This window comes from Symphalangus syndactylus, chromosome 7 (assembly GCF_028878055.3).
Source record: "Symphalangus syndactylus isolate Jambi chromosome 7, NHGRI_mSymSyn1-v2.1_pri, whole genome shotgun sequence".
Lineage (NCBI taxonomy): Eukaryota > Metazoa > Chordata > Mammalia > Primates > Hylobatidae > Symphalangus > Symphalangus syndactylus.
Window position 1 is genome coordinate 115,821,987 of NC_072429.2, and position 17,075 is coordinate 115,839,061.

Consider the following 17,075-nt stretch of genomic DNA (forward strand, 5'->3'; position numbering starts at 1 on the left):
ATTTATGCATTGTTTTTATTTATTTATTTATTTTTTTATTATTATACTTTAGGTTTTAGGGTACATGTCCACAATGTGCAAGTTTGTTACATATGTATCCATGTGCCATGTTGATTTCCTGCACCCATTAACTCATCATTTAGCATTAGGTATATCTCCTAATGCTGTCCCTCCCCGCTCCCCCAACCCCACAACAGTCCCCGGAGTGTGATGTTCCCCTTCCTGTGTCCATGAGTTCTCATTGTTCAATTCCCACCTATGAGTGAGAACATGAGGTGTTTGGTTTTTTGTCCCTGCGATAGTTTACTGAGAATGATGTTTTCCAGCTTCATCCATGTCCCTACAAAGGACATGAACTCATCATTTTTTATGGCTGCATAGTATTCCATGGTGTACATGTGCCACATTTTCTTAATCCAGTCTATTGTTTTTGGACATTTGGGTTGGTTCCAACTCTTTGCTATTGTGAATAGTGCCGCAATAAACATACATGTGCATGTGTCTTTATAGCAGCATGATTTATAGTCCTTTGGGTATATACCCAGTAATGGGATGGCTGTGTCAAATGGTATTTCTAGTTCTAGATCCCTGAGGAATCGCCACACTGACTTCCACAATGGTTGAACTAGTTTACAGTCCCACCAACAGTGTCAAAGTGTTCCTATTTCTCCACATCCTCTCCAGCACCTGTTGTTTCCTGATTTTTTAATGATGGCCATTCTAACTGGTGTGAGATGGTATCTCACTGTGGTTTTGATTTGCATTTCTCTGATGGCCAGTGATGATGAGCATTTTTTCATGTGTTTTTTGGCTGCATAAATGTCTTCTTTTGAGAAGTGTCTGTTCATGTCCTTTGCCCACTTTTTGATGGGGTTGTTTGTTTTATTCTTGTAAATTTGTTTGAGTTCATTATAGATTCTGGATATTAGCCCTTTGTCAGATGAGTAGGTTGCAAAAATTTTCTCCCATTCTGTAGGTTGTCTGTTCACTCTGATGGTAGTTTCATTTGCTGTGCAGAAGCTCTTTAGTTTAATTAGATCCCATTTGTATGACAACTAATTTTAATCTCTAAAAAAACTTTGCTAATGTATAGATGAATGTTTTAATATTTATTTCTTTAATTGTTACTATTAGACTATTTTTGCATGCTTATTAGTGATCTGTATTTCCCTCTGTTAATGCATTTTCTCCTTGTCTCTTAATGTCTGTTACTCATTCGTTTTTTAGAAAATTTTTAATACTCTATATTGATCTCTGGGAGCTCTTTATATATTAGGATGTTAGACCTTTGTTATATTAGTTATAAGTGCTTTTCCAGTTTGTTGTTTAACCTTTTGGTGTTTGTTTTGACTTAGAGAAGTTTTAAATTTTATATAGGTAACTGTTTTAAACTTTTCATTTTGAGCTCATTTCTTTTACTACTCTTTTACTATTTTAGTGCTTAACGATCCTTCTCCATCTACTGAGAAGATAGCTTTTTTGTTGTTTAATTTTTGCATTTAGTTTTAAAATTAATGTTGACATTAGATATATTGTATGCTCTAAGGACTGAATTTTTTTCTAAATAACTGACAGTTTTCAGCATCATTTAGGAAATAATTATTTTCCCCATTGATTTTTTATTTCTTTAATCACTTATCAAAACTTTATAAATAGCAGGGTCTGTTTCTAAGGTGTTTCACTGATCTGTGTTTCTGGTCTCTGTCAAGGACATAATTAATGTAGATTTATATGGTATAATATCTGTTATTTCCTACTCATGGTTTTTAATTTAACAAAGAAAAACAAAGGCTATTCATCTCTGTTTATTATCCTAATTAAACATGAGAATTGTTCTGTTCAGTTTTCCCTCCTCCATTATGATTTTATTAATATTCAAGTTAATTTGAGAACACAGTATCTTTAAGTATTCAGCTTTCCCTCCAGGAATATGTTGTTTCTCTATTTATCCAAATATTCTACATGTCTCATCAGGGTTTTATGGTGTTCATCTTAATACATGGACAGCCTATTTCTTGCAAGACTTATTTGTGATTATTATATGTGTTTGGCTTATTCTTTCCAAGGGTGAATACAGTCCACCATTTTTCATGTTTTGTTGTCTAAATAGTTACTTTTTGTATTCTAAAGTTTTGATTATTGTATATTCACTTTGTACTCAATTATATATTTGAATTATTGTCAATTCTAAATATATTTAAGTGCATTTCCCTTTTTCCTGTCTCATGCATCTTCCTCATCCCAGGACATCACCCTGTCTTGTGCAGAAAACATATTTCCCCTCATTTCAATATTTATATCTCTTTTGTGTGTTTCATGTTTTTATCCTGTTAAACAATACCTTATGCTAAATCAAATCTATGTTTGATTAGCTGTTAAGCAAAATGCTTCTTTTTTTTTTCTTTTTTTTTATTGCACTTTAAGTTTTAGGGTACATGTGCACAATGTGCAGGTTTGTTACATATGTATCCATGTGCCATGTTGGTGTGCTGCACCCATTAACTCGTCATTTAGCATTAGGTGTATCTCCTAATGCTATCCCTCCCCCCCTGCCCCCCATCCCACAACAGTCCCCGGAGTGTGATGTTCCCCTTCCTGTGTCCATGTGTTCTCATTCTTCAATTCCCACCTGTGAGTGAGAACATGCAGTGTTTGTTTTTTTCTCCTTGCAATAGTTTACTGAGAATGATGCTTTCCAGTTTCATCCATGTCCCTACAAAGGACATGAACTCATCATTTTTTATGGCTGCATAGTATTCAGTGGTGTATATGTGCCACATTTTCTTAATTCAGTCTATCGTTGTTGGACATTTGGGTTGGTTCCAAGTCTTTGCTATTGTGAATAGTGCCACGATAAACATATGTGTGCATGTGTCTTTATAGCAGCATGATTTATAGTCCTTTGGGTATATACCCAGTAATGGGATGGCTGGGTCAAATGGTATTTCTAGTTCTAGATCCCTGAGGAATCGCCACACTGACTTCCACAATGGTTGAACTAGTTTACAGTCCCACCAACAGTGTAAAAGTGTTCCTATTTCTCCACATCCTCTCCAGCACCTGTTGTTTCCTGACTTTTTAATGATGGCCATTCTAACTGGTGTGAGATGGTATCTCATTGTGGTTTTGATTTGCATTTCTCTGATGGCCAGTGATGATGAGCATTTTTTCATGTGTTTTTTGGCTGCATAAATGTCTTCTTTTGAGAAGTGTCTGTTCATGTCCTTTGCCCACTTTTTGATGGGGTTGTTTGTTTTTTTCTTGTAAATTTGTTTTGAGTTCATTGTAGATTCTGGATATTAGCCCTTTGTCAGATGAGTAGGTTGCAAAAATTTTCTCCCATTTTGTAGGTTGCCTGTTCACTCTGATGGTAGTTTCTTTTGCTGTGCAGAAGCTCTTTAGTTTAATTAGATCCCATTTGTCAATTTTGGCTTTTGTTGCCATTGCTTTTGGTGTTTTAGACATGAAGTCCTTGCCCATGCCTATGTCCTGAATGGTAATGCCTAGGTTTTCTTCTAGGGTTTTTATGGTTTTAGGTCTAACATGTAAGTCTTTAATCCATCTTGAATTAATTTTTGTATAAGGTGTAAGGAAGGGATCCAGTTCCAGCTTTCTACATATGGCTAGCTAGGTTTCCCAGCACCATTTATTAAATAGGGAATCCTTTCCCCATTGCTTGTTTTTGTCAGGTTGGTCAAAGATCAGATAGTTGTAGATATGCGGCGTTATTCCTGAGGGCTCTGTTCTGTTCCATTGATCTATATCTCTGTTTTGGTACCAGTACCATGCTGTTTTGGTTACTGTAGCATTGTAGTATAGTTTGAAGTCAGGTAGCGTGATGGCTCCAGCTTTGTTCTTTTGGGTTAGGATTGACTTGGTGATGCGGGCTCTTTTTTGGTTCTATATGAATTTCAAAGTAGTTTTTTCCAATTCTGTGAAGAAAGTCATTGGTAGCTTGATGGGGATGGCATTGAATCTATAAATTACCTTGGACAGTATGGCCATTTTCACGGTATTGATTCTTCCAACCCATGAGCATGGAATGTTCTTCCATTTGTTTGTATCCTCTTTTATTTCATTGAGCAGTGGTTTCTAGTTCTCCTTGAAGAGGTCCTTCACGTCCCTTGTAAGTTGGATTCCTAGGTATTTTATTCTCTCTGAAGCAATTGTGAATGGGAGTTCACTCATGATTTGGCTCTCTGTTTGTCTGTGATTGGTGTACAAGAATGCTTGTGATTTTTGTACATTGATTTTGTATCCTGAGACTTTGCTGAAGTTGTCTATCAGCTTAAGGAGATTTTGGGCTGAGACAATGGGGTTTTCTAAATATACAATCATGTCATCTGCAAACAGGGACAATTTGACTTCCTCTTTTCCTAATTGAATACCCTTTATTTCCTTCTCCTGCCTGATTGCCCTGGCCAGAACTTCTAGCACTATGTTGAATAGGAGTGGTGAGAGAGGGCTTCCCTGTCTTGTGCCAGTTTTCCAAGGGAATGCTTCCAGTTTTTGCCCATTCAGTATGATATTGGCTGTGGGTTTGTCATAGATAGCTCTTATTATTTTGAGATACATCCCATCAATACCTAATTTATTGAGAGTTTTTAGCATGAAGCGTTGTTGAATTTTGTCAAAGGCCTTTTCTGCATCTATTGAGATAATCATGTGGTTTTTGTCTTTGGATCTGTTTATATGCTGGATTACATTTATTGATTTGCGTATGTTGAACCAGCCTTGCATCCCAGGGATGAAGCCCACTTGATCATGGTGGATAAGCTTTTTGATATGTTGCTGGATTCGGTTTGCCAGTATTTTATTGAGGATTTTTGCATCAATGTTCATCAAGGATATTGGTCTAAAATTCTTTTTTGGTTGTGTCTCTGCCAGGCTTTGGTATCAGGATGATGCTGTCCTCATAAAATGAGTTAGGGAGGATTCCCTCTTTTTCTATTGATTGGAATAGTTTCAGAAGGAATGGTACCAGTTCCTCCTTGTACCTCTGGTAGAATTCAGCTGTGAATCCATCTGGTCCTGGACTCTTCTTGGTTGGTAAGCTATTGATTATTGCCACAATTTCAGAGCCTGTTATTGGTCTATTCAGAGATCGAACTTCTTCCTGGTTTAGTCTTGGGAGGGTGTATGTGTCGAGGAATTTATCCATTTCTTCTAGATTTTCTAGTTTATTTGCATAGAGGTGTTTGTAGTATTCTCTGATGGTAGATCATATTTCTGTGGGATCGGTGGTGATATCCCCTTTTACATTTTTTATTGCATCTATTTGATTCTTCTCTCTTTTCTTCGTTATTAGTCTTGCTAGCGGTCTATGAATTTTGTAGATCTTTTCAAAAAAACCAGCTCCTGGATTCATTAATTTTTTGAAGGTTTTTTTATGTCTCTATTTCCTTCAGTTATGCTCTGATTTTAGTTATTTCTTGCCTTCTTCTAGCTTTTAAATGCATTTGCTCTTGCTTTTCTAGTTCTTTTAATTTTGATGTTAGGGTGTCAATTTTGGATCTTTCTTGCTTTCTCTTGTGGGCATTTAGTGCTATAAATTTCCCTCTACACACTGCTTTGAATGTGTCCCAGAGATTCTGGTATGTTGTGTCTTTGTTCTCTTGATTTCAAAGAACATCTTTATTTGTGCCTTCATTTCATTATATACCCAGTATTCATTCAGGAGCAGGTTGTTCAGTTTCCATGCAGTTGAGCGGTTTTGAGTGAGTTTCTTAATCCTGAGTTCTAGTTTGATTGCACTGTGGTCTGAGAGACAGTTTGTTATAATTTCTATTCTTTTACATTTGCTGAGGGGAGCTTTACTTCCAACTATGTGGTCAATTTTGGAATAAGTGTGGTGTGGTGCTGAAAAGAATGTATATTTTGTTGATTTGGGGTGGAGAGTTCTGTAGATGTCTATTAGGTCTGCTTGGTGCAGAGCTGAGTTCAATTGCTGGGTATCCTTGTTAACTTTCTGTCTCTTTGATCTGTCTAATGTTGACAGTGGGGTGTTAAGGTCTCCCATTATTATTGTGTGGGAGTCTAAGTCTCTTTGTAGGTCCCTCAGGACTTGCTTTATGAATTTGGGTGCTCCTGTATTGGGTGCATATATATTTAGGATAGTTAGTTCTTCTTGTTAAATTGATCCCTTTACCATTATGTAATGGCCTTCTTTGTCTCTTTTGATCTTTGTTGGTTTAAAGTCTGTTTTATCAGAGACTAGGATTGCAACCCCGGCCTTTTTTTGTTTTCCATTTGCTTGGTAGATCTTCCTCCATCCTTTTATTTTGAGCCTATGTGTGTCTCTGCACGTGAGATGGATTTCCTGAATACAGCACACTGATGGGTCTTTACTCTTTATCCAGTTTGCCAGTCTATGTCTTTTAATTGGAGCATTTAGTCCATTTACATTTAAAGTTAGTATTGTTATGTGTGAATTTGTTCCTGTCATTATGATGTTAGCTGGTTATTTTGTTCGTTAGTTGATGCAGTTTCTTCCTAGCCTTGATGGTCTTTACAATTTGGCATGATTTTGTAGTGGCTGGTACTGGTTGTTCCTTTCCATGTTTAGTGCTTCCTTCAGGAGCTCTTTTAGGGCAGGCCTCATCGTGACAAAATCTCTCAGCATTTGCTTGTCTGTAAAGTATTTTATTTCTCCTTCAATTATGAAGCTTAGTTTGGCTGGATATGAAATTCTGGGTTGAAAATTCTTTTCTTTAAGAATGTTGAATATTGGCCCCCACTCTCTTCTGGCTTGTAGAATTTCTGCCGAGAGATCTGCCGTTAGTCTGATGGGCTTCCCTTTGTGGGTAACCCAACCTTTCTCTCTGGCTGCTCTTAACATTTTTTCCTTCATTTCAACTTTGGTGAATCTGACAATTATGTGTCTTGGAGTTGCTCTTCTTGAGGTGTTCTCTGTATTTCCTGAATCTGAATGTTGGCCTGCCTTGCTGGATTGGGGAAGTTCTCCTGGATAATATCCTGCAGAGTGTTTTCCAACTTGGTTCCATTCTCCCCGTCACTTTCAGGTACACCAATCAGACATAGATTTGGTCTTTTCACATAGTCCCGTATTTCTTGGAGGCTTTGTTCATTTCTTTTTATTCTTTTTTCTCTAGACTTCCCTTCTCGCTTCATTTCATTCATTTCATCTTCCATCGCTGATACCCTTTCTTCCAGTTGATCGCATCAGCTCCTGAGGCTTCTGCATTCTTCACGCAGTTCTCGAGCCTTGGCTTTCAGCTCCATCAGCTCCTTTAAGCACTTCTCTGTATTGGTTATTCTAGTTATACATTTGTCTAATTCTTTTTCAAAGTTTTTAACTTCTTTGCCTTTGGCTTGAATTTCCTCCTGTAGCTCAGAATAGTTTGATCATCTGAAGCCTTCTTGTCTCAACTCGTCAAAGTCATTCTCCATCCAGCTTTGTTCCACTGCTGGTGAGGAACTGCGTTCCTTTGGAGGAGGAGAGGTGCTCTGCTTTTTAGAGTTCCCAGTTTTTCTGCTCTGTTTTTTCCCCATCTTTGTAGTTTTATCTACTTTTGGTCTTTGATGATGGTGATGTACAGATGGGTTTTTGGTGTGGATGTCCTTTCTGTTTGTTAGTTTCCTTTCTACCAGACAGGACCCTCAGCTGCAGGTCTGTTGGAGTTTGCTAGAGGTCCACTCCAGACCCTGTTTGCCTGGGTGTCAGCAGCGGTGGCTGCAGAACAGCGGATTTTTGTGAACCGTGAATGCTGCTGCCTGATCGTTCTTCTGGAAGTTTTGTCTCAGAGGAGTACCTGGCCATGTGAGGTGTCAGTCTGCCCCTACTGTGGGATGCCTCCCAGTTAGGCTGCTTGGGGGTCAGGGACCCACTTGAGGAGGCAGTCTGCCTGTTCTCTGATCTCCAGCTGCATGCCGGGAGAACCACTATTGTCTTCAAAGCTGTCAGACGGGGACATTTAAGTCTGCAGAGGTTACTGCAGTCTTTTTGTTTGTCTGTGCCCTGCCCCTAGATGTGGAGCCTACAGAGGCAGGCAGGCCTCCTTGAGCTGTGGTGGGCTCCACCCAGTTTGAGCTTCCTGGCTGCTTTTTTACCTAATCAAGCCTGGGCAATGGCGGGCGCCCCTCCCGCAGCCTCGCTGCCACCTTGCAGTTTAATCTCAGACTGCCGTGCTAGAAATCAGCAAGACTCCCTGGGCGTAGGACCCTCTGAGCCAGATGCGGGATATAATCTCCTGGTGTGCCGTTTTTTAAGCCCATCGGAAAAGCGCAGTATTAGGGTGGGAGTGACCCGATTTTCCAGGTGCGGTCTGTCACCCCTTTCTTTGACTAGGAAAGGGAACTCCCTAAGCCTTTGCGCTTCCCGAGTGAGGCAATGCCTCTCCCTGATTCCGCTGGCGCACAGTGCGGTTCACCCAATGTCCTGCGCTCACTGTCTGGCACTCCCTAGTGAGATAAACCTGGTACTTCAGATGGAAATGCAGAAATCACCCATCTTCTGCTTCACTCACACGGGGAGCTGTAGACCGGAGCTGTTCCTATTTAGCCATCTTGGCTCCACCCCGCAAAATGCTTCTTGAAGGGTTAAATGTTTTGTATTATGTTAATGAAATGTTTCCTTGTTTCAGTTTTGTAATGATTAACAAAGAATCAATCAAGGATGAGTGTTGACTTTTCATCAAATATCTTTACTTTTGAATTTATTGTTTTTTAAAGCTTTTTGACCCATGGTTGAGGTGTGTTATGTTACGAGAAACACGATATGATCTTTGTATTTTTGGCATTATGATAGAGCTATTATTTATTTAATGCTTACTATGTGTTAGAAGCTGTGACGAGTGCTTTCCATGTATTACCTTAATTAATCCTGGTGAATTCCCTAAGAGGTAGCTCTCATTGTTCATCTCACTTTATAGAAGGAACTAGAAGCACAAAGGCTAAAACACTTTGAATATTAAACACTGAAATAAACATGAGCTATACATACATCTAAGAAAGATGATAAACACAAGTGAGATAATTATGCAATTTTGGGTGAATCAGTGAGTGAGGGTGGTCATAATGGTGGTGGTTACATCAAGGAATAAATGTTTGCAAAGTGAAAATTGTCAGGAGTGCCTCCTGCTATCACACAGTTCAAACTCAAGAAAAAATGAGCTGGGCTTGCTGAGCACTTTCATACTGTGTCTTTTTATGGGGGGCATCTGTATGATGATCATCTACCTTACACGTATTTATTTTACAATCATTTGTTTCCATTCATTCTTTTTTCAGCCCACTTACTCCAGTTTTATAGCTGGAGTCTGTCCCAGCAGCTCAGGGTTCAAGGTGGGAAAACAGCCCTCCCATCACAGGGCACAGTCACACCCACACTCACTCCCGCCAGGACCATGTAGACGTGCCAGTGAACCTCATGTGCACAGAATGTGGGAGGAAACCCTAGTACTCAGAGAAAACCCATGCAGACATGGGGAGAACATGCAAACTCCACACAGACAGCAACCCTGTTCAGGAATCCATTTTATTTTCTTATCGACATTATAAACAAAGGAAGTTGAATGAAATGATGTTATATGAGGACGTGTTGTTGTACTTGTTAAATAACAGCTCAATGGGGTTTTGACACAACATATGGTATAGTATCATAATAGTATTCACAAAATAATTAAAGAATTTAAAAAAATATTAACAGCACACAACTCTGTAGCCCAGCAATGGGACACATGGCTAAGGTTTTCAGATAAACATTCTTTCATTGCTGTAAGTCTGTGTTCTCTATGAAAACCCACATAGGGAATTAACACCATCTCAATTGGAGGTGGTTTGTGAGACCCAGGCCCCATCGTTCCTCTGCTCTACTGCTGTCACCTTCACTCCACAGGCCTTAAGTCTTCCAGGTCTGAGTCTTTTCTATGTGTCTCTTATCTTGTTATAAGTGTATTGCTCTCCACATCTTGTCAAGTATTCCAGAAATATGACTGCTGCTGCCCTAGTTCATGCCTTTATAATTTCCCTTCGCTAACGCTATCGAGTTTTTTTTTAATTTTTTTTTTTTTTGAAATGGGGTCTCGCTCTGTCACCCAGGCTGGAGTGCAGTGGCGTGATCTCGGCTCACTGCAAGCTCTGCCTCCCAGGTTCAGGCCATTCTCCTGCCTCAGCCTCCCGAGTAGCTGGGACTACAGGCACCCGCCACCATGCCCTGCTCATATTTTTAGTGGAGACAGGGTTTCACCATGTTAGCCAGGATGGTCTCGATTTCCTGACCTCGTGATCCGTCTGCCTCGGCCTCCCAAAGTGCTGGGATTACAGGCGTGAGCCACCGCGCCCAGCCGCACTATCGAGTCTTAACCTCTAGCTCCTCCTCCCTCCAAAGTCATCCTCCATATTGCTGGCTAAAAAGTCTCCCCCCACCCCCCCCCCTTTTTTTTTTTTGAGACTGGGTCTCGTTCTGTCACCCAGGCTGGAGTGCAGTGGCGCGATCTCGGCTCACTGCAAGCTCTGCCTCCCGGGTTAATGCCATTCTCCTGCCTCAGCCTCCCGAGTAGCTGGGACTACAGGCACTGGCCACCATGCCCGGCTAATTTTTTATATATTTAGTAGAGACAGGGTTTCACCGTGTTAGCCAGGATGGTCTTGATCTCCTGACCTCATGATCCACCTGCCTCTGCCTCCCAAAGTGCTGAGATTACAGGCGTGAGCCACTGAGCCTGACCAGAAGTCTCTCTTAAATACAGATCTCAACATGTCACAGCCTTGCCTCAAAATAATAAGTAGATCTCCTTAGCCATAGAATCACATTCAAACCCCTTGGCTTGACATATAATACCCCACACAGGCGTTTCCAACCTGCCTTCCCAGGCTCATTTCCCATTTTTCCTCCAACATTCCATACCTTCTGCTTTTCCCGAAAAGTGCTATGTTCTTTCACGCTATTTTAGTCCTTGCTTTTATCTCTTCCTGAAAACCCCTTCTCTTTTTGCTAATTCTTACCCCTCTCTTTGTGAAAAGTTCCTCACTCTTCCCAGTGAGGGCAGCTCTCTGATCCCTTAGCCTATTAACTTGTCTGTGGTACAGTGAGTGTTAAACAAGGAAATCACTGAAGAGAGGCTGTTATTTGTTTATCTTGGTATACCCAATCCCTGGTACCATGCACAGTAAGGGCTCAATAAATATTGGCTGGATAATTGAATTAATTGTCAATAATACTCCATGCTTTTAGAAGCAAATGCAAGATCAGTCACAAACTACCTCTTGCAAGCAGTTTGCTCTATGCATCAGTGACTGCTCACAGTTTTCTGGATGGCTCTTATAAGTAGCTCTGAAGGTTGCAAAATGGTTCTCAGTTTCCAAGCCTCCATAGTAACATGCTTCTTCCAAAGCAAGCCCTTTTTCTTTCTCAGGTGCCTGCTGCCTCAGCTGAGACTGTTGAAGAGAGTTTATAAGACTGACTTCATTTCCTTGATTTAGACTATATTTCAGCCCAGCACATAGAATCATCGTCACTCATTGCTGTGATTGCAGCATACTGCTTATCTGCATGGAGTTATTCTCTGGGCAAGAAATAATGCCTTATTAACACAGTTTTATCATCGGGACCAAGTTTGGCAGATAGAGCAACATTAGAGGATAATTGGAAGGACAGCTGATTTGTTAACAAAATGTTGCTTTTTGGGTAATGAATCATTCTGATTTTTGCAGTGACTGTTCAGTAACAAGCTTGAAGATTACTTTGCTTCAGCCCATTAAACCTTGACAAACCAGTTACTAACTACGGCTAGAGCCAATGGCCTGTGGGGATTATTGCAATTATGAGTCATCTATGTAATTTTTAAAAATCATTAGGTGAGACAAGGTGAGTCTGATGATGACGGGGCTGATGACTGACAGTCTCCGCTATTTTGTAGTACACAAGGCAATAAACAGCTGTAGGGAGAACTAATCAGTCAGCAAAAGCCCTTTGCTGGGAAGATGTAATAAGAGCAATAAAGGTTATTGCTCTCAAACAACAAACCATGTCTGGAAAGGAAAGGGCAAGGTTTTTTCTTTAACTTCTATTTTGGAGGCTGGAGGTCTTTTCTCAAAGGAGGATTAGAGGGAAGTAGAGGGAGCACATCAAATAAAGGGAAAAGCCAGGCAGGACTCTCATGGCTTACATTGCATCCCTATGCTTTATTGGATTGTAGCACTCAAGATGCCCATTGGAAGGTACCTGCCCTTTCTCCTTTCTGCTCCCTGTTATTTATTACAGGGATTTCAAGCTCAGATGGATAATATAAATTAATAGAGAAAAAGGAAAGGGTAAAGATGATGATTAAATTATAAGTCAAATAAAAACACATCTGTGGGCCAGATCGCAACATCTAGTTTATAAACAAAAGTCCATGTCCTCAGTCTGGATTATGAGACTCTTTGAATCTGGCCCGCACTGCTTCAGCCTGATTCTCTTGTATTCTCCTCTTTTGAATCCTTATACCCCAGTCTAACTAAGGTGTTCTCCAGATGTGCCTGCCCCACACTTTTTATGTCTTTGCTACCCCAGGAATGGCTTCTCCTTTGAAATTGATTTCTACATGTTCAAATCATATCCACTCTCTGAGTCGCAGAAGGAGTGAATTAAATCAACTTTAAGATCTCTTTCTCCTCTGAAGTTTTGTGAGTCTGTGGCATTTTCGCCCACGATGGTTAGCATGTCTGTGAATCTAGCTGCATTCTGGGGTCTTAACACAGTGTACTATTTTGCATTCTCTAGGTGGGCACATTGCTGGGAGTCTTGCTGTCGTCACAGATGCTGCCCACCTCTTAATTGACCTGACCAGTTTCCTGCTCAGTCTCTTCTCCTTGTGGTTGTCATCGAAGCCTCCCTCTAAGCGGCTGACATTTGGATGGCACCGAGCAGGTACAATTCATAGAGTGAGTAATAACAGCAGGCTGGTGCTGCAAAGTCAAACCAAGGGTAAAAATGGAAGACACAAAGCAAAGCCTTGTTGGAAAATCCTTAGAGACACATTTCTGATGCACAGGATAAAACAAATGTGTATGCGGGAATGTGTGTTTTCAATATTAATTCAGATAACAGACAGATTAATGGTGCTATCTCTAGTCCTCTGGGACAACAGGAACATGTGTATCACTTCAGCAACTGTCCCAGCCTCAGGGACTCTGTGTATGGTGACAGACATAACACAATTCATTAAATTACTCTGCATCCCTCGAAGAGAGGATAGGAGTAAAGCTTCTGCCATATTGCAAAGTTAGGCACAGAGCACCCAAGAGAGTTATAGAGATTGAAGAACTTCGTATAGAGGATTCAGGAATAGAATATAGGCTTTCTTGCTCACACAAAGCATTTAGCCATTCAGCCATTGGTCCAATTGAATATCTTGCATGATCAATCCACAATAATGCAAAAAAGGAGGAGGAGAAGGAAGAGGAGAGGATGAAAGTTTACTTTTTCTCCTTTCTTGCAGCTGGTTCCTTCACTGAATAACTGCTTACTCTTGTATAGGAAGTAGCCAAGGTCATGATAAGGGGTGTGTGTGTGTGAGTGTGTTCATTCTTTATTGCTCAGTTGATTGTTGTAACAGGATGAAAGAAAACACGTGCTGAAACATGTGCCTGAGCCTTGCCTGCCATTTATTAAATGTGGTTCACATGTGCTTCCTTAAGTAATTTCACAACAATAGACAAATGAATCCACTCTGATTGAGAAAGGGAGAGAAGTCTAGTGCAAACTCCACCCTTCTCAACTAATAATTATAGGGATTTCAAATAACATGTATGCACTAAAACAGACATAAATAACTTAACCAAGTAGCATAAATAAACAACTTGGAGGTCTCTAAATTTGGTATATAACACATTTGACTGTATGCTTTTTTAAATTTAAATAAGTTCTGGGGTACATGTGCAGGATGTGTAGGTTTGTTACATAGGTTGTGTGCTGTCATGGTTTGCTGCACCTATCAACCCATCACCTAGGTATTGATAAGGGTTTTTACTTTGACTCATTTTTACAATCCCTCCCTAACCCACCCCCACAACCCCACACTCTGCAACTTCAATTCTTCTCCTCTGTGTTATTCCTTCTATCAGCTGGAGGAGCTTCTGGCTGAATATTTTGTGCAAATCATGTGAACAAATAGCCACAATTCCACATTTTCACACTGGTTGAGAACATCAATGTAGAAGAAATTGGAGAGCTGAGCAAGGGTGGCCAGCCTTCACTGAAAGGGCTGCTAGACACATATCACAGCTTATAAACTGATACCTGTGGACTGCGGCTTTTCAAGTTTAGAATGGCAGGAAGTCCTAATTTCATACTAAACACTTGATCATCGCAAGTGTTTTGACTTGCTTCCCTTTAACATTCAAGAGATGAGGCAATAAACAGCAGTAAAGAGAGTTCGCCACAATGTGATCTGAGAATGCTTTTGCCAGTGCTTGAGCAGCGCTACACTTGGAAAACATGACCTCTAGCTAAGCACCCATTATTTGTCTGTGTAAAGTTTTACACGTACTTGACCCTTTCTGATACCATTTGTAAAAGCAGTTTTGTAAACCTAGGATGATTTGAAAGCATAGGGTGAACTCAGAATGTAGGTCTCTGCTTGTACTTTGGCATCGTGGCCATGGAATACCCTGAGCTGTTAATAGAACTGTCTGCTGCAAGGGCAATATTCTGTAATATACAGTAAAATGTAGCTATTGAGCACTTTAAATGCGGCTAGTGCTACTGAAGAACCAGATTTTAAAATTTACTTAATTTCATTTTAAACAGCCACGCATGATTGGTGGCTACCATATTAAACAGCACCTCTATAGATACAGAGGTGAGTCCAACACATTCATACCCAACACATCCATAATCTGGCCAACCCAGAGAGCCCGGCTAAGCAATCATGGTAGCATTTACCAATGATCCTCATGTGCCTCCTGTTCTAACTAGTTTACTTTTGGATTTCTGACTCTTTGTTTTGTCTTGAGATCTGACTCCTGAGTCTTGCTCTTGGTATTGAGCTTTACCCCGCCAGCTCTTTTCCCACTGTGCTTCCTAACCAGGGGTTTTGAGTTAGACACGCTTCACTTTCATACCCTGATTTGGATTTTCATGGGTAGGAAGCACACTACCTGACATCCACAGACTCAACCTCCATTTCCGGCTAACCAGAAATTCTTGGGCCTAGTCCTCATTAACTTCTTCTGCAAAGGGGAGTTGTAAGTAGCCTGAGTAGACTAATAACAATTTCTTGAGTGTTTGCTATATGTTGTATTAGGTTCCTCGGGCTGCCTTAATAATGTACTACAAATTGGGTACGTTATTTTGGGGGGTACATTATTAATTTTCGTAACAAATTATGAATGTTGTCTATGAATGATTAATGTCTGGGAAATAATTGCCACACACTGGGTAATAATATATTACATTACTCGGTTTTAAGTACATTTCTGTTTAAACAACAGACATTTATTGTCTCACAGTTATGAAAAACAGAAGTCTGCAATCAGGCGTCAGTGGGATTGGTTCCTTCTGAGGTCTGTGAGGGGAAATCAGTTCCAGGCCTCTATCTTAGCTTCTGGTGGTTTTCTGGCAAACTTTGTCATTCCTCAGCTCACAGAGCTCTGCTTTCATCTTTACATGGCATTTTCCCCATTTGCATGTCTGTGTCCAGGTTTCCACTTTATTTTTTTATTTTTATTTTATTTTTTTTTGAGACGTAGTCTCACTCTGTCACCCAGGCTGGAGTGTAGTGGCGTGATCTCGGCTGACTGCAACCTCCACCTCCCGGATTCAAGCAATTCTTCTGCCTCAGCCTCCCGATTAGCTGGGATTACAGGCATGCACCACCAAGCCCAGCTAATTTTTTTGTAATTTTAGTAGACGCAGGGGTTTCACCATATTGGCCAGGCTGGTCCCGAACTCCTGACCTTGTCATCCATCCACCTCAACCTCCCAAAGTGCTGGGATTACAGGTGTGAGCCACCGCGCCCGGCCCTTGTTTCCACTTTAAATAAGGACACCAGCCATATTGGGCCCATCCTACTCCAATGTGACCTCATCTTAACTAACTTCATCTGCAATGACCCTATTTCCAAATAAAGTCACAATCTGAGGAATTGAAGATTAGTACTTTTTTTTTTTTTTTTTTTTTTTTTGAGACAGAGTCTCACTCTGTTGCCCAGGCTGGAGTGCAGTGGCACAATCTCGGCTCATTGCAACCTCCACCTCCCTGGTTCAAGCAATTCCCCTGCCTCAACCTCCCGAGTAGCTGGGATTACAGATGCACACCACCACGTCCGGCTAATTTTTTTTTTGTATTTTTAGTAGAGTTGGGGTTTCACCATGTTGGCCAGACTGGTCTTGAACTATTGACCTCAGGCAGTCCGCTTGCCTCAGCCTCACAAAGTGCTGGGATTACAGGCATGAGCTGCCGCACCCAGCCAAAGATTAGTACTTCAACATATAAATTTGGGGGGAACATAATTCAACCCATAATCTATGGCAACTTGTTATACATATATTCTATTATTATAATACATATGGATAAGAAAATTCAGGCTCAAATAGGTTAAGTGACTTGTCTAAAGTCACATAGCCAGTCACTAGCAGGCCATATACGTCTGACACTTGAGCTGACGCCTTAAACATCTGCATCAGCATTTCCCATAGTGTGAGAAATGTTCCACAGTTGGTTAGTCAGATAATTTTAAGTGTCACATGGACAATAATTACACATCCTGATACACATTACAAAATAAACTAGTACATCAAATATGTAATTTCGTGGATAACATTGTTTAGGAAGAAGCTAAGTGTAAAAAGTGAATTTATTTGAAAAGAATATCGAGTGGTTAATAAGACAGGTAGCATGTGGATTTGGAAAACGTTATGAAGGTTATCTGTAAATGGCTAAAGTCTGGAAAATAATTGCCACACACTGGGTAATGATACATTACATTGCTCTACTTTAAAAGGAACTAATCTCTGGGATTAGCTTAAAGTGGGGAAGGACTAAATGATGGATTGTACCTGACCACTGACTCACAGAATGTTTCTAGACCCTTCTGGGTTTTTAGAATCTATGGGTTTGAATTAAAGGTCA

At 40.4% G+C, this 17,075-nt stretch overlaps 1 protein-coding gene across 5 annotated transcripts in view; it reads left to right on the forward strand.

The window, feature by feature from the left end:
* SLC30A8 (solute carrier family 30 member 8) overlaps positions 1-17,075 on the forward strand; it is a 235,076-nt gene that overhangs the window by 199,315 nt on the left and 18,686 nt on the right. For all 5 annotated transcript variants that reach the window (XM_063643517.1, XM_055287102.2, XM_063643519.1 and 2 more), the window contains one exon: positions 12,725-12,871. In XM_063643517.1, the coding sequence (XP_063499587.1) occupies positions 12,725-12,871 (147 nt within the window). The remainder of the gene's footprint in view (positions 1-12,724; positions 12,872-17,075) is intronic.